The 15,737-nt window shown below is 38.2% G+C and overlaps 1 protein-coding gene across 3 annotated transcripts in view; it reads left to right on the forward strand.

Annotated features, from left to right (window-relative positions):
* The window catches only part of vps13a (vacuolar protein sorting 13 homolog A), a 300,950-nt gene that overhangs the window by 73,810 nt on the left and 211,403 nt on the right, over positions 1-15,737 (forward strand). For all 3 annotated transcript variants that reach the window (XM_072281554.1, XM_072281557.1, XM_072281556.1), the window contains exons 15-20: positions 94-223; positions 3,642-3,736; positions 6,157-6,299; positions 11,038-11,239; positions 11,649-11,763; positions 12,341-12,477. In XM_072281554.1, coding sequence (XP_072137655.1) covers positions 94-223; positions 3,642-3,736; positions 6,157-6,299; positions 11,038-11,239; positions 11,649-11,763; positions 12,341-12,477 — 822 coding nt within the window. The remainder of the gene's footprint in view (positions 1-93; positions 224-3,641; positions 3,737-6,156; positions 6,300-11,037; positions 11,240-11,648; positions 11,764-12,340; positions 12,478-15,737) is intronic.

The following is a 15,737-nucleotide window of genomic DNA, read 5'->3' on the forward strand; positions in this document are numbered from 1 at the left end:
ATAGTTGATCATGCAAAGCAATACTGAAATGTGTAAAGTTTGCTGTTTTGTGTACAACAATTTGAAAAGAAATGTTATTAAATTTTGTCTTAGGCAATGAAAGCAGGGTATAAGATTTACAGACCTGGTGCAAAGGTTGAGGAAGATGACTCTGGAGGATGGTTTGCTTGGGCTTGGAGCTGGGCAGCAGGCAAAGAGGAGAAACCACGGGATTCAAAATCTGGTATAAATTTTGTTTTCCTTGAAATTATTTTTAATTTAATTATGAGAAATAAAAATAATGATAGTAAATTGACTTGTTGGTTTTGAATGTTGAACCTTGTTGAAATCTGAGGTAAGTGAGGCAGGAAAGCCTGGGAGCAGTGGGTGAAGGCCATAAAATGTGTTGCATGGGATGTAAGTGATGTACTTCCTACATGAGTGTAATTTTAACATGAGTATCCTAGATTATTTTGTCTATTACATTTTTGCCTCTGAAATTAGTGATTGATTCTTCATCTCAGTAGTTGGTGCCCAAGATCATATCTGTTGCTTTTTCCTGTATTTCTGCGCTTTCTTACCTTACATCCAAAATCATATATTGACCTCTGTTGACCTCACCTTGTATCCTACTAGTTTTCATATCCTATGCCACCTTGCTCTCCATTTTGGCATTTTGAAGGGACTATATTTTCTGTAATGATTCAATCCATTCTTGTGCCACAAGTAATATCTGTTCATTTTCTTTTATGCAACTGTAGATGACAGTTAATCTTAACATTTCCTCCTCTTACACATATTAATGGTATTGCCAAGTGAGACAGTTTACTTGTACCTCATTCAGTTTAGTGTACAGTATTTAGAGCTCATAATGCTGTTTCATCTTACACTTGGGAGACTAACTTCAATTGACAAGTTTGCAGAAAATCTCCATTTAATTCATATGTCTAACTCCGATCTTTTTTCCCCTTGCCATTTTAACATTTTTGCCCCCTTTTTGATGGATAGCATCTTGTTTTCTCCATTCAAACCTATCGTTTGCTCTTCCTCTTCCCTGGCCTTTTCTGCTTATTTCATTAGATGTTCGTAAAGTAAAAATTCACGTTCTGCTGAAGTTTCACCATCCTTAAACATTACCTATTTCTAACATAACAAATGCTATTTTAGTTGCAAGTATTTCTTTAATTTCAGCAAAACCTTTTACGCCTTTACTAATCAAGAACCTATCAACCTCACCTTTAAATGTACACAATGATTTGGTCTTCATGGCAATGAATTCCACAGATTCACCACCCTCTGGCGGAAGAAATTCCTCCTCATCTCTGTTCCAAAGGGATGTTCTTGTATCCTGAGCCTGTGCCCATCTGATCCTAGACTCCCCCCCACTGTAGGAAACATACTTTTCTCCTCCATTCTATCTAATAAGAATGGTCTTGAAATTCCTTTCCACTATTCCCTTAAGACATGAGTGCTATCTCCCAAATGTTGGCACTTAAATAATTTCAAGCAGGCTTCAATCATGCCTATTCAATCAAGAAGAATGTGGTAACCTGCCTCAATGACTTGCATCCACTGTGATGAAGTGTTTTGAGAGCTTGGTCATAAAGCACCTCAAGATCTGCCTGAGGAGTGACTTGGTTCTGCTCCCAATTGGCAGGTGACAAATCGGCATTTTGGAGGGAGATTGAAAATCTTGTTGAATAGTGCCACTGCACCAACCTCTCACTCAACATCATTAAACCCAAGAGCTGATTATTGACTACAGAAGGAAGAAACCAGAGGTCCATGATACAGTCCTCGTTAGGGGATTGGAGAAGGAGAGGATCAGCAACTTTAAATTCCTTGGTGAAATCATTTCAGAGAATCTTTCCTGGCACAGATGTAAGTGCCATTACTAAGAAAGAAAAACAGTTGCTCTACTGGCTTAGAAGTTTGCATAGATTCAGCTTATCATTCAAAACTTTGATAAACTTCTGTAGATGTAGAGTGGAGACTATCCTGTCTGATTGCATCACGGGCTGGTGTGGAAACACCACTGCCCAACAATGGAAACATTCCTGTATTCAGGCCCAGAAGACGCAGCCTTAGAATAGAAGGACATCCCTTTAGAACAGGGATGAGGAATTTCTTTAGCAGAAGGTGATGAATCTTGAATTACTTGCTGCAGATGGCTGTGGAAGACAAGTCATTAGGTATATTTAAAGCGAAGGTTAATGGGTTCTTAATTAGTAAGGGTGCTAAATATTATGGGGAGAAGGCAGGAGAATGGGGTTGAAAGGAAAAATAAATCAGCAATGATTGAATAGTAGAGCAACTCAAATGGTCCCATTTCTGCTCCTATGTTTTATGGTCTTATAGTTATCCAGACCTTTCTGCATGCATGCATGCATAGATTATTTTATTCTGAGGATATGAATAGAATTAATAAATTGTTCAACTTTTAAAGTAAATTTATTATTATTTGTATGTCACCAAATACAGCCCTGAGATTTATTTGCTTGCAGCCATTCACAGTAAATACAATAAAAGAAAATAATAATAAATAAACAGTAAGTATCAAGTACATGAGATGAAGAGTCCTTGAAAGTGAGTCCATAGGTTGTGGGAATAGTTCATTATTGGGGTGGGTAAAGTTTTCTTCTCTGTTCAAGACTCTAATGGTGAAGGGCTAATAATTCACAATAAATACAAAGAAACACAATAAAATCAATGAGAAACCCACACAAGTTGGACAAAGTTTAAAGTAAATTTATGATCAAAGTACATATATGTGACCATATGCAACCCTTCACTTCATTTCCTTGTGAGCAGATTTAATAAATTTATAGAATAATAACCATAATAGAATCAATGAAAGACCGATCAACTTGGGAGTTCATAAAGAGTACAGAAGACAACAAACTTCCCAAATGCAAAAGAAAATAAATAATAATAATATATAAATAAGCAATAAGTATTGAGAACATGAGATGGAGAATCTTTAAAAGTAAATCTTTTAGTTGTGTGAACATTTCAATGATGGGTAAGTGAAGTTGAGTGAAGTTTTCCCCTTTGGTTCAAGAGCCTGATGGTTGAGGGGTGATAAATGTTTCTGAACCTGGTGGTGTTGGTCCTGAGGCTGTTGTACCACCTTCCTGATAATAGAAGTGAGAAGAGAGCATGGCCTGGATGATTTAGGTCCTTGATAATGAATGCTGCTTTCCTACTGCAGCACTCCATGTAAATGTGCTCAGTGGTGGAGAGTAGTGGTCTGGGTTGTATCCACTATTCTTCCTTCCAAAGGCATTGGTGTTTCCATACCAGGCCTTGATGTAAATATACCTTCCACCGTACATCTTTTGAAATTTGTCAGAGTTTTAGATAACTTGCCTAATCTTCGCAAACTTCTAAGAAAGCTGAGGTGCTACCTTGCTTTCTTTGTAATGGCACTGGCATGCTGAACCTAGGACTTGTCCACTGAAATGATAACATCAAGGAATTTAAAGTTGCTGACCCTCTCCACCTCTGATCCTCTGAGGACTGGCTCATAGACCTCTGATTTCCTCCTTCTGTATTCAATAATGAGCTATCAAATTATGTAGTTTTATTCCTTTTTTTTTACTGAAATAGCAAACTTGCAGACTGATGTACTATTTATAATTCTTCCAAATGTTTATTCTCAGGAATTGACTTTTTGATGACACCTGAAGAGAAATCTAAACTCTATACCGCAATTGGATATAGTGAAGCAACAGTGGATCCTACAATGCCAAAAAGAGTACGTATTATACATTCAGGAATTCAATTTGCTATAGTTCCTAAAACAAAACTGTACTTAAAGAAATACTACCAAAATTACCTAACCAGTGCAGATTCAGAAAAGATATTTGACCTTGCACTTGATAACTACACATTTTCCGATATCTTGCTCAAGGTTAGTTACAGAAGCAGATGTAAAACAAAATCTCCTTTGTTTGCTATAACTTTGACAATTCAGCTAACGCAATGTTGGAGAAAATGAAGCAGTGTAACTTGTCTGCTGGGATTAAATGATTTTTGGGGACATCACGGAAGAAGCACATTTGTAATAAAAACATATTGGCTTAAAAATTTGGTAGTGTTTTATATTTATGTTTAAGTGCTGAGAGTTGCAATGGATGTGTTTTCAAAACCATAAATAGATTATATTGTATCAATGAATGTGTCAAATATAATCACCAGGCTTCTGCCATTTGTGTGGGATAATTTTAGTTGTTAGACCATATGTCATGTCCTATCAAGCTGGTGTAATTCTGCACTGTGCCTAAGCAGAAGGACAAAGCTCATGCCAATACTTCTGAATGGGATTATTGTTCGTAAATGATTCGCTTGGAGAATAACTCATTTGCGTCAACTGAAAGCTACAGTGATTGTGGGACTTGTTTGTTTGAGTCTTTTGAGGTAAAGACTTCCTAGTTTTTTCCCCTCAAAGACATAGATGATTTTACAGTGCTCAAATTGGCCTTCATAACTGGGAATCAGAAGTAATCTTTATTGAAGAATAAATAAAAGAACAAATATACTAAACCACTAGGTTCTCTTATCTATGGTGTGAGTTAGAACTTAAGGAAACTCTAGTAAATTTATCATTCAGGATTTTCTTTTCAATCATATTCAAAATAAGCTCATTAGTGAAGTACATATATGTCACCCTATACAACCCTGAGATTCATTTTCTTGGGGCATACACAGTAAATGAATGAAAGACTGCACCCAACAGGATGGACAACAACCAATGTGGGGAAAAAACAACAAACTGTGCCAAATCAGAAAAAAAGAGAATAATTATAATAATAAATAAGCAGTAAATATCGAGAACATGAGATGAGTTCTTGAAAGAGAGTCAATATTATTATCTTCTGGAATCTTCTTTATGAATGTAATGAGGCTAAATCATCTATAGTTCATTACTTTCCTCCTTATCTTAAATGGTGAGGTTGCATGTATGATCTTCCAATCTGTGGGAACTGTTACAGAATCTAGGACATCTTGTCAAATGTTTAACAGTGCTATCTCCATTGTCAACTTTTCAAGAGCTCTGGATGCACTGACTACTGAAGATTGATATGCTGGATAATACATCTATAGCAGTGCAAATATTTGATTACTTGAAATCACTTCACATTTGGATATTTTATAGCTCCACAATAAGGATCACTTTGGCCTCTTGAAATAGATTATACGATGGAGGGGGATTCCAATGAGCTTGATTTGGAGGTATTTGTTTTAAAGAGGAACTGTTCAATTTATTCTCATATTTCATTCTTTGCTCCATAGCCTTGCAAATTAGACAGACCAAGTATGTCCAATTACCTTTTAGGTGGCACTTTGGTGCAATAGTAGTGACACTATCCTGCAACATCCTGGATTTGGTTCTGATATTTGCTTGTGTCACTGTGGAGTTTGCATGTGCCACCTAGGTACTTTAGTTTCCTCACATCGCAAAAATGTGCTGCTTGGAAGATTAATTGGTCTCTGTAGATGGGCGAGACAAGAATCAGGGTGGACATTGATGGGCGTGTGGAAGAGAATAGGTTGCAGGGAAATAAGCTGGGGAATTGGAATGAATTCAGAGCTCGAGCCCAGTCTTTATGGACTGAATGGTATCCACTTATGCCATAAGAAAATATGGGAACATTTTAACGCCCTTTGTGTGTTGCATAGTTTTTTCATGCTTGAAAGTTATTGTTAATATTAAACCTGAATACAGAAGAGAACATACACCTGCTGCTTGTAGAATAATACTCCGCTGCCCATATCCTGGCGTATACTGTTCAAAGTGCCTATCATTCTAAAGCTTATTGAATTACATTGGTTCTGAATCTAGTAAATCAATTTTAACATTCTCAACTTGTTTTCAAGTTTCATTGAGTCTACCTCTTATTTTAGTTCCTTTGTTTAACAACATTACAAGATCTGTGCATAACACGTTCTATCCATTTGCCATCCTTAATTGTAATTTCCCACCAGTCCCTTGGTTCTGAAGCTCTGGGATTCCTCTTGAATCTTCTCCACCCTTTAGGATCCTCCTCAAAATTTTACCTAGTTGAATATCTTGTAGTGCCTTTAACCAAAGGTGCAATAAAATATATATTATCATCAAATGTTTGGAATCTGTTGGTAAGTTAGTAACTTTTTCTGATTGTATTAATTTCACAGTATGAGGCAGTGAAACTTTCTGTGAAGCTATTGAGTATGTCCTTGTGCATCAAAGAAGAGCAGGACAAGCCAGAGATAATGAAATTTTCTGTGATCAACTTAAGCACAAAGGTAACCCAGAGACCAGGAGCACAAGCAATTAAGTAAGTTTTACAATTCTATAACTTCCTTTCACTTGAAGTTTTTTCAGTATTTGAATGGGAACAGAAAATGCTGTAGCTAAAGTTGGGGAATGTAATAGAAACTAACAGTTGATGTTGCAGCTCTATGCTTTTTTCCCCTCTAAGGAATGTACATACTGCAATTCTAACAGAAAATGCACAATCATATACTGTTTATGACAATAACTTCTACTTTAACCATGGAAAATTAACCCTTGATGCATTCTGCTATCACAATTAACATCCTACGTACATTCAGTGGCCACTTTAGCTACACCTGCTTGTTAGTACAAATATCTAATCAGCCAATCATGTGACAGCAAGTTAGTACATTAAAGCATGTGGAGAAGTTCAGGTGTTCGGACCAAGCATCAGAATGAGGAAGAAATGTAATCTAAGTGACCTTGAATGATGGTTCATGCCAGGAGGGATGGTTTGAGTATCTCAGGATCTGAAGATCTCTGAGATTTTCACACACAACAGTCTCTTGAGTTTACAGAGAATGGGGCATTATATATATAAATATGAATAGTGACCATACTGGTTCAAGTTGACAGGAAGCAGACAGTTCTCCAATAATCATTCATTACAACAATGGTGTGCAGAGGAGCACCGCAGAACTCAAAGCATGTTGAACTTTGAAGTGGATGGGCTACAGCAGCAGAAGACCACAAACGTGCACTCAGTGACCTCTTTATTAGGTACAGGAGATGCTTAATAAGGTGGCCGCTGAGTGTATGCTGTACAACATTTCATTTTGATTCTGATTAGATTATCAAACCTTTTACAGAAGCCAAGCTTCAGTGTCTATATAATTTTGGTAAGGGGAATCCAATCTTGGGCTCTTGCAAATTTATAATATTTAATTAGAATTCAACAAGATTGCTTTGTATCAAAAAGCAAACTTAGAGGAACAATATTTACAGAGCAGCACTTGTGGAAGAAAAGGAATAATTGACAGATTGTATAAAGGAAATGGCCGATATAATAGGGTGAGATGGGCAGGCAGGGAATAGGTGGAACCAGATAAGGGAGGGTGGGGGTTGGAAATGATGGGGAGTTCTTACTTGTGAGACAGCAACTGAAGCATGATGGACCATAAAACTGAAAGACATAGAAGCAGAATTAGGCCATTTGGCCCATTGAGTCTGCTCTGCCATTTCATCATGCCTGGTCCATTTTTCACCTCAGCCCCAGTCTCCTGCCTCCCCCACCGTATCCCTTGATGCACTGACCAATCAATAATCTGTCTACCTCCATCTCCATGCTTTAAGTATGAGTAAGGACTCAGCCTCCACAGCTGCCTGTGGCAACAAATTCCACAGATTCATCACTCTCTGGCTAAAGAAATACCTCCTCATCTCCTTTCTAAAAGGAAGCCCCTTTATTTTGAGGCTGTGTCCTCTGGTCCTAGACTTTCCCACCATAGGAAACATCTTCTCCACTTCCTCTGTTGAAGTCTTTCAACATTTGATAGGTAGAAACAGACAAGGAGAGAGCAATAAAAAAAAAAGAGCAGATTGACTGAGGTGGGAGGATGGGGGTGGAGGAAGAGGCTGGAAGGTGATAAGTAAACACCCAAGAGGAGGTTAAGTGGAACCAGATAAGGGGGAGTTGTTGGGTAGATGAAACCATATGGGAGAGAAGATAGGAGACACATTAGGTTTACTTTGCTGGGCAGATGGAACCAGGTGAAGAGGTTGGGTGGGGGAAGGAACCTGGGTGGACCAGGAGAGAGGAAGAGCACTGGAAACGCAAGTTACCTGAAGTTGGAAAATAAAATGTTTTTGCCTCTGGGTTGTAGACTACTCAGGTAGAAGATGAGGTGTTGTTGTTCTCGTTTCTATTTGGCCTAAGTTTGGCAATGGAAAGAGCCAGGGATGGAGAAGTCAACAAGAAAATGCAAAAGAGGGAGGGGGGTGGTTGAAGTGATGCACAACTGTAAGCTGTGAACAGAGTGTAGGACAGTCTCCGAGTCTACATTTGGTCCCACCAATATAGAAGAGGCTGCATTGAGAGCACTGAACACAGTCGACAAGGATGAAGGGGTTGCATGTTATCTCTGTTTGAGCTGGTAGGGCTGTTTTGGTGGTGAGGGAAGTGGTGTAGGAACAAATTTTGCCATACCTACAGTTGCAGGGGTGCAGACAGGGGATAGGATGAGGTGGACTGGCCAGGTAGGATGTGTGAAGCATGGATTCATGAAGAATGTTGGACTTGCAGAAAGGGAGAGTACAAGATGTGGCTGGTGGTATGCTTCCATTGCACCTGGTGGAACTGATTGAGAATGATGTGCTGGAAATATGGTTTGTTGGGGTAACCAAGGGAACTGTACTTCTGTTCTCTCCGGAGATGGGCTGAGAGCAGAAGAAAGAGATATGGAGGAAATATGAGTGAAGGCTCTATCAACATGATAGAGAAGAAGCCGTGCTTCCTAAATTTTCAAAAAAAAGCATTTTAGATATCCTGGAGTGGAAAGCTGCATCTTCAGAACAGATGTAGCAGAGACAGAAAATCAGAGAAGGCATGGTGTCCTTGAGAGAGACCATGTGGGAGGAGCTGCAGACATTGGTGAGTTCATGGTCCATGGGTATGTATGAGGAGGTCTCTGAGAGCTGCAATTTAGCCTCTGCAAGACAGAAGCAAGTTTGCCAGAAACCATTGATGATGCCCTTTTCATAGACTTGGACACAGGTAGGGTTGGTATGAAATGGATGGAGACCTGCATATTTGGAAAGGTGGAGGAGAATTGAAGAGTGCAATTCTTCATTCTCAGCAATGAGAAATGAAAAGGTCAAGAGAGGGTAAAGGGCCAGAATCCATCACGATACTGAGATCTTCTATTCCTTCCATTTCCATGTTTATTTATTTGAAATGGTGTCCTCACTCCCCACTGATGATCCCTTCTCACGTCTCCAACGCAATGGGAAAATGTTGGAGTCGATTGTTAAGGATGTGATTTCGGGGTACTTGGGTGCACATGATTAAATTGGCCAAAGTCAGCATGTTTTCCTTAAGGGAAAAACTTGCCTGACAAATCTGTTGGAATTTTTTTTAAGAAATAACAAGCAGGATAGACAAAGGAGAATCGGTGAATGTTGTGTACTTGGATTTTCAGAAGGTTTTTGACAATGTGCTGCACATGAGGCTGCTTAACAAGTTAAGAGCCTATGGGATTACAGCAAAGATAGTAACATGGATAGATTGGCTGATTGGGAGGAGGCAATGAGTGGGAATAAAGGGAGTTTTTTTCTGAATGGCTGCCGGTGACTAATGGTGTTCTATGGATGTCTGTGCTGGGACCGATTCTTTTTACATTGCATGTTAATAAGTTGGATAATGGAATCTGTTTGTGGCCCTGTTTGTGGATGATATGAAGTAGGTGGAGGGGCAGGTGATATTGAGGAAGCAGGAAGGTTGCAGAAGGACTGAGACAGATTAGGAGAATGGCCAAAAATGTGGCAGATGGAATACAGTGTTGGAAAATGTATGGTCATGTATTTTAGCAGAAGAATTAAAAACATTCTAAATGAAAATTCAAAAATCCAAGGACTTTGGAGCTCTCGTGCAGGATTCACCAAAGGCTAATTTGCAGGCTTTGGGGAATCCCTCTTCAGTCTTCATCCTGATGGTGCCCCACCCCTGTTTACCCACTTCTATCTCTTAACCAAGATTCACAAGCAAAATAGTCCTAGTGGACTGCCAGTTCCTTTGCCTGCACTGCTACATCTTCATCACAGGCATCCAGTATTTGTGTACCTTCCCTTACTTATCCCCTCAGTCATCCATGTCCCCCATCTTCCCCCAGCATCCATCTTCCTTCCGAAGACACTGTTTCTGCTGCCATTTTCAATAATTTGACTTGGTCATAGAAGGCAGAGGTTGGTAGTGGTGAGTGTTTTGGATTGGAGATATTTGACATGTAGTGTGTTGCAGGAATCAGGGATGGGTCCACTGTTTTGTTATCCATCGGATGAGAATGAAGTTTTCAAGCTTAGTGAATTTATGGATAACAACAAATTTAGTAGTTTAGTGGACACTGAGAAAGGTTATCTGATATTATGACAAGATCGAGAAAGTGGGCCAAGAAATGGCAGATGGAATTTTGCACAATAAATGGTGGGTCCCTGGAGAGTGTTGTTTTCCTGGGGGACAAGTATGTGGTTTTCTGAAAGTAGTGACACAATTGCATGCAAGACAGTGGAAAAGTGGAGTATTATTAATGGATGTGGAAGCTAATGGTGTGTTTCTTAAAAAAAAAAAAAAAAAAAACAACAATATTGCTAAGAGCAATAAGTGGAAATAGAATGAATATTTGGGGTTCAGCACATTTTAGTGAGCCTATAACTATTACTTTTACTATCTTGATGAGGTAGATTAAACCAGAACCAAGTGAGCATGGTTCCTTTTGTGAAAGCACTTAAAGAGGACTATGTAGTCACCTGTGATTACATACTGAGAAAGTGTTGATTACCTATGTCACATCATAGAATATGTCATTAGTCACATGATCAGAGTAATTTCAGCACTGTTAGTCTGAAATTCTTGCTGTCAAAGAAAGGCTTGAAGTTCTGATTGTTTATCCCTAGTTAAAATTGCTGTTCGGAAATTCAGCAAATGGTTGCTTCAGTTGCATCAATGCTTATGTGTTGCATTCTGAAGTGACAGTTAATGTGAACGTTGCTTTATATTATTGTTACAAGCTGCTTTGATTTTGTAGGTTTGAAGCAATGATAAGTAGACTTGAAGTGACAGGACTTCCTTGGGAAATGCAGAGACCAATACTACTTTCTTCAGGAAATATTAAGACTGAAAGTGAAGATACCCTGCTCCAGATTATGTTTGAAACCAATCCATTAGATGAAAAAGCTGATCAGCGGCTGAGGGTGGAGTCACGTCCTCTTGAAATCGTGTATAATGCAGTGAGTGAAATGAACAGTACAATTTAAAAATATTTACATATTGTACAAAATACTTAATTTTTGAATACATTTTGAGGGAAAATAAATCATTCCTGAGTGCAAACATATTATGAAATACAAGTTAATTGGCTGATGATGCCTGTGTTGACTATTTGATGAAAATCTTGCTAGAAATGTGAAATAAAATGGAAAATGCTGGAAGCATTCATCAAGCCAGGTAGCATTTGTAGAAAGAGAAATGGAGTTAACAAAAGTGAAGACATGAAGTGTTGTCTTTGTTTTTCTTTCCACAAGGTTTCCAGTAATTTTTATTGTATATTAAGGTAATTACTATAATTCTAGCAGGTGTACGAAATTGCTCAGTAGGAAAGTCTTTGGATACATGCAGTTAACATAATCATTCCAACAGAGAACTGTGAACAGTTTGGTGGATTTTTTTCGACCACCCAGTGATGTGCAGCTGGAGGAGATAACATCAGCAACTTTGATGAAACTTGAGGAATTCCGTGATAAAACTGCAACAGGTAGATGTTAATAATTACATTCATTTGGCTTACACTTTGAAGAAACTTTTATTGAAAAAGTTGATGTATAAAAAGGAAATGCTTGTAATCACAAAAAATACAGAATTTGGAGCATTGTATAGAATATGGGGGATAAAATAGGAGTTGGGGAGTTATTGTTCGGTGTTTTGATCTGGTCTTTGGTATGCATATCATAATTTTAGACACTGCAAGTGCACAGAGCTAGAAATATGATAAATAAATGTAATATTCATGAGGGTGAAGAAGCAGATGAAATGGGCACCCACACATGACATGTGAATTGTTTCAAAAGGTTGAAGTTCTTCTCAACTTAAACTCATTAGCTAATGAATTCCACTGATTTTAAGTTCATTTATCACATTTTTGGGGTTGATGGGATTAAGTGTTGCACGTTCAAGGTAACATGAAATTTCCCATCACTGAAGAATGTGCATATACTTACTGAATTAGAATTCTTGTGTATAAAGTATGGTACTTATTAGAATGTAGTAAAGGAGCCTGTCAATAAAGAATATATAATTTTTTTTTGCTGGTCTTCATTTTCTATTGTTTTCAGGTTTGATGTACATTATTGAGACACAGAAGGTCCTGGACTTGAAAGTTAACCTCATGGCTTCTTATATTATTGTTCCACAAAATGGTTCTTATGACAAATTTGCCAACTTACTAGTTCTTGATCTTGGTAATTTAAAGGTAAGTTTGTAAACTGGAAACATTTTATCAATGTCACCAAGTTAAAATCCCTAGAATTATTTTTTACATTTTGATAACTGCAGGGATAATTGGAAAGGTGGTCAGCCACTCATTTGCATCAATCCTATGCCAATCCCATTTTGTTCTTCACATATTCTCATGAAGTTATACAGATTCTACCAAACACCCACTCACTAGAGACAATTTACAGTGGTCATTTAATCTACCAGCCTGCACATTTTTGGGATATAGGGAAGAACTGGAACATCCAGAGGAAATCCATGCAGTCACAAGGAAAATACTGATTTCTAGCACAGTAAGGCGGTGACTCTACAATATTTATTTATCAAAGCCTGTCTCCATGCAAGATTAGAAAAATATTGAGCAAAAATGCACAGAGAAATTGAGGCACTAGGGGATAAAAATAATGTCATTTGATCATAGGGTGATAAATTCATCACATTTCTATCATTTTCCTTGGATGACTAAGGAATTTAGCAATAATTGGTCAGGCATTGTGGTAGGAAGAGGAGTATCAGAGGCTTTGATTGTTTTCTGCTCTTCTTGGACGCTACATATTGTCAGGAACAGCAGAGAAGTCTTCACTCTAGCAGAGGCTAAAATATGGCTTTCTGTCTGTGGATTCTGTTTCAATAGGCCAGGGGTTCCCAACCTGGGGTCCACAGACCCCTTGGTTAATTGTAGGGATCCATGGCATTAGGCTACTTCACATTGACTGCAGATTCAAAACATACTGGTCAAAAGTTAAATAATTTTAATGTGTCATTTTCTTTTCATCAGGTAACCAGTTTGATTGTTTAAAGCAGGGGTTCCCAACATTTTCCTTAATGCTATGGACCCCAACCATAAACCGAAGGGTCCATGGATCCCAGGTTGGGAACCCCTAGTTTAACGGAATGCTCCTATTATATTATGAACTTTTCCCAATTGTTTTTATTAAAATGTTTGCTTCAGTAATGGGTGCATTTGTCTGTTTATAGGTATTATAGACAATGCAGCTATTGATGAATGTCTAACCTGTAGTGCATATGGATTTTCAAAGGAAACTGGTTAACTATTTGTGACTCAGATTTTGTTTCAGTTGTTAAATTATATTTACAGGAGTGTGCAAAGTCATACTGCAGTTTCTCAATTGTTGTTACACATCAGTGGGATTATTTCATATCCATACTTTAAAGTTCAAAGTAAGTTTATTATGAAAGTGCATAGGTGCCACCATATGCAATCTTGAGATTTGTTTTCTTGTGGGCATGCTCGATGAATCCAATAACTCTAATAGAATCAATGAAAAACTGCACCTTAAAGGGTGGACTGCCAGTGTGCAAAAGCCAAGAAACTGCAAGTACAAAAGAAAATAAAAGAAATAATGATAATAAATCAATAAGCAATTAATATTGAGAACATGAGAATTTCAAAGTTGGTTAAGGTTTTCAACAACTGAAAGAGATGAACCCTTAGTGCATTGAGCAGTTCCTTTAGCGACTTGAAATTTGTCCTTGCTTTGTATTTGTATGAATGGTGCCCTGCCCATCTACTGTTTATCATCATACTGTGTCTAGTATTGCACTATTTCATGCATGCTGCTCTGTTGTAAGTTGGGGATGCTGGAAGTGTGTCCAGAATTATCTCCTTTAAGTATAATCATGTTTCTTATGATAGTTGATAGTGGTCTTGCTGTATATTTAGAATACCTTCCAACTTTTTCAAATTTTCAACTTCTCTTTCCCTCGAAGACCATGCTTCAATATTGAGTAACCTGACATCGGATTCTGGGAATTCACTTGCTATATTAAAGTTCAAAGTAAATTTATTATCAAATTACATATTTGTCACCATATACAACACTGAGATTCATTTTCTTGTGGGCATTCACTGCAGATACAAAAAAAAACCCTTAGAATCACCTGTGATAAACTGGCCTATATCAACTACTTTTTGTAGGCTTTTCCATTAAAGGGCATTGGTGTTTCCATACCAGGCCGTGATTCAACCAGTCAGTATACTCTCCACCCTACGTCTATAGACATTTGTCAGAGCTTTAGATGACATGCCGAATCTTTGTAAACTTCAAAGAAAGTAGAGGCAGTGCTATGCTTTCTTTGTAATGCCAATTATGTGCTGGACCCAGGATAGATCCTCTGAGATGATAAAATCATACGCAACAAGACAGACAAACAACCCATGTTCAAAGGACAACAATCTGTGCAAATACAAAAAAAGTTTTTAAAAAAAAAAAAGCAATAAATATTGAGAACATAAGATGAACAGTCATAAGACGTGGGAGCAGAATTAGGCCACTCGCCCCTTTGAATCTGCTCCACCGTTCCGTCATCTCTGACTTATTAACCCTCTCAACCCCATTCTCCTGTCTTCTTCCTGTAACTTTTGATGCCCTGGTTTTGAGCCTGTGGTGTGGGTCCTGAGACTCATGTACCTTCCTGACGGCAGCAGCGAGAAGAGAGGATGGCCTGTATTGTGGGGGTGCTTGATGATGGTTGCTGCTTTCCTGCGACAGTACCCTATTTAGCTGTGCTCGATGGTGAGGAGGGCCTCACTTGTGATAAACTGTGTTATATCCACTACTTTTTGTAGGCTTTTCTGTTCAAGGGCATTGATATTTCCATGGCAGGCTGTGATTCAACCAGTCAGTATACTTTCCATTGCACACCTATAGCCATTTGACAGTGTTTTAGACATGCCAAATCTTTGCAAACTTCAAAGAAATTAAAGGTTTTGTCTTGCTTTCTTTGTAATGGCACTTAATGTGCTGAAAACAGGACAGATCCTCTGAGATAATACTGAGGAGTTTAAAGTTGCTGGCCCCCTTCCACCTCTGATCCCCCCGATGTCGATTGGCTCATGGACCGTCAGTTTCCTACTCCTGAAGTCAATAATCAGCTCCTTGGTCTTGCTGACATTGAGTAAGAGGTGGTTGTTGTGGCACTACTCAACCGGATTTTCAATCTCCCTCTACATTTGCTGATTTGTAACCACCTTTGATTCAGCCAATGACAGTAGTGTGATCAGCAAAAATTATAACAATTCTGGTGACTTTCCTCTTGTTGCTCTGTTAGAATCTTGGGCCTTGCACAAAACTATCATGGTACCTTCTTGACCTTTATTTTTAAGTATGTTATAATAATTAGGTTAAGCGTCTTTATTTTGAATATTCATGATTTTTTATCAGTTTCAGTCTTAATCATATATGGATAGCCTAGTCTTTAGCAGTCGTCTTAAAA

The sequence above is a fragment of the Mobula birostris genome, chromosome 17 (assembly GCF_030028105.1).
Source record: "Mobula birostris isolate sMobBir1 chromosome 17, sMobBir1.hap1, whole genome shotgun sequence".
Lineage (NCBI taxonomy): Eukaryota > Metazoa > Chordata > Chondrichthyes > Myliobatiformes > Myliobatidae > Mobula > Mobula birostris.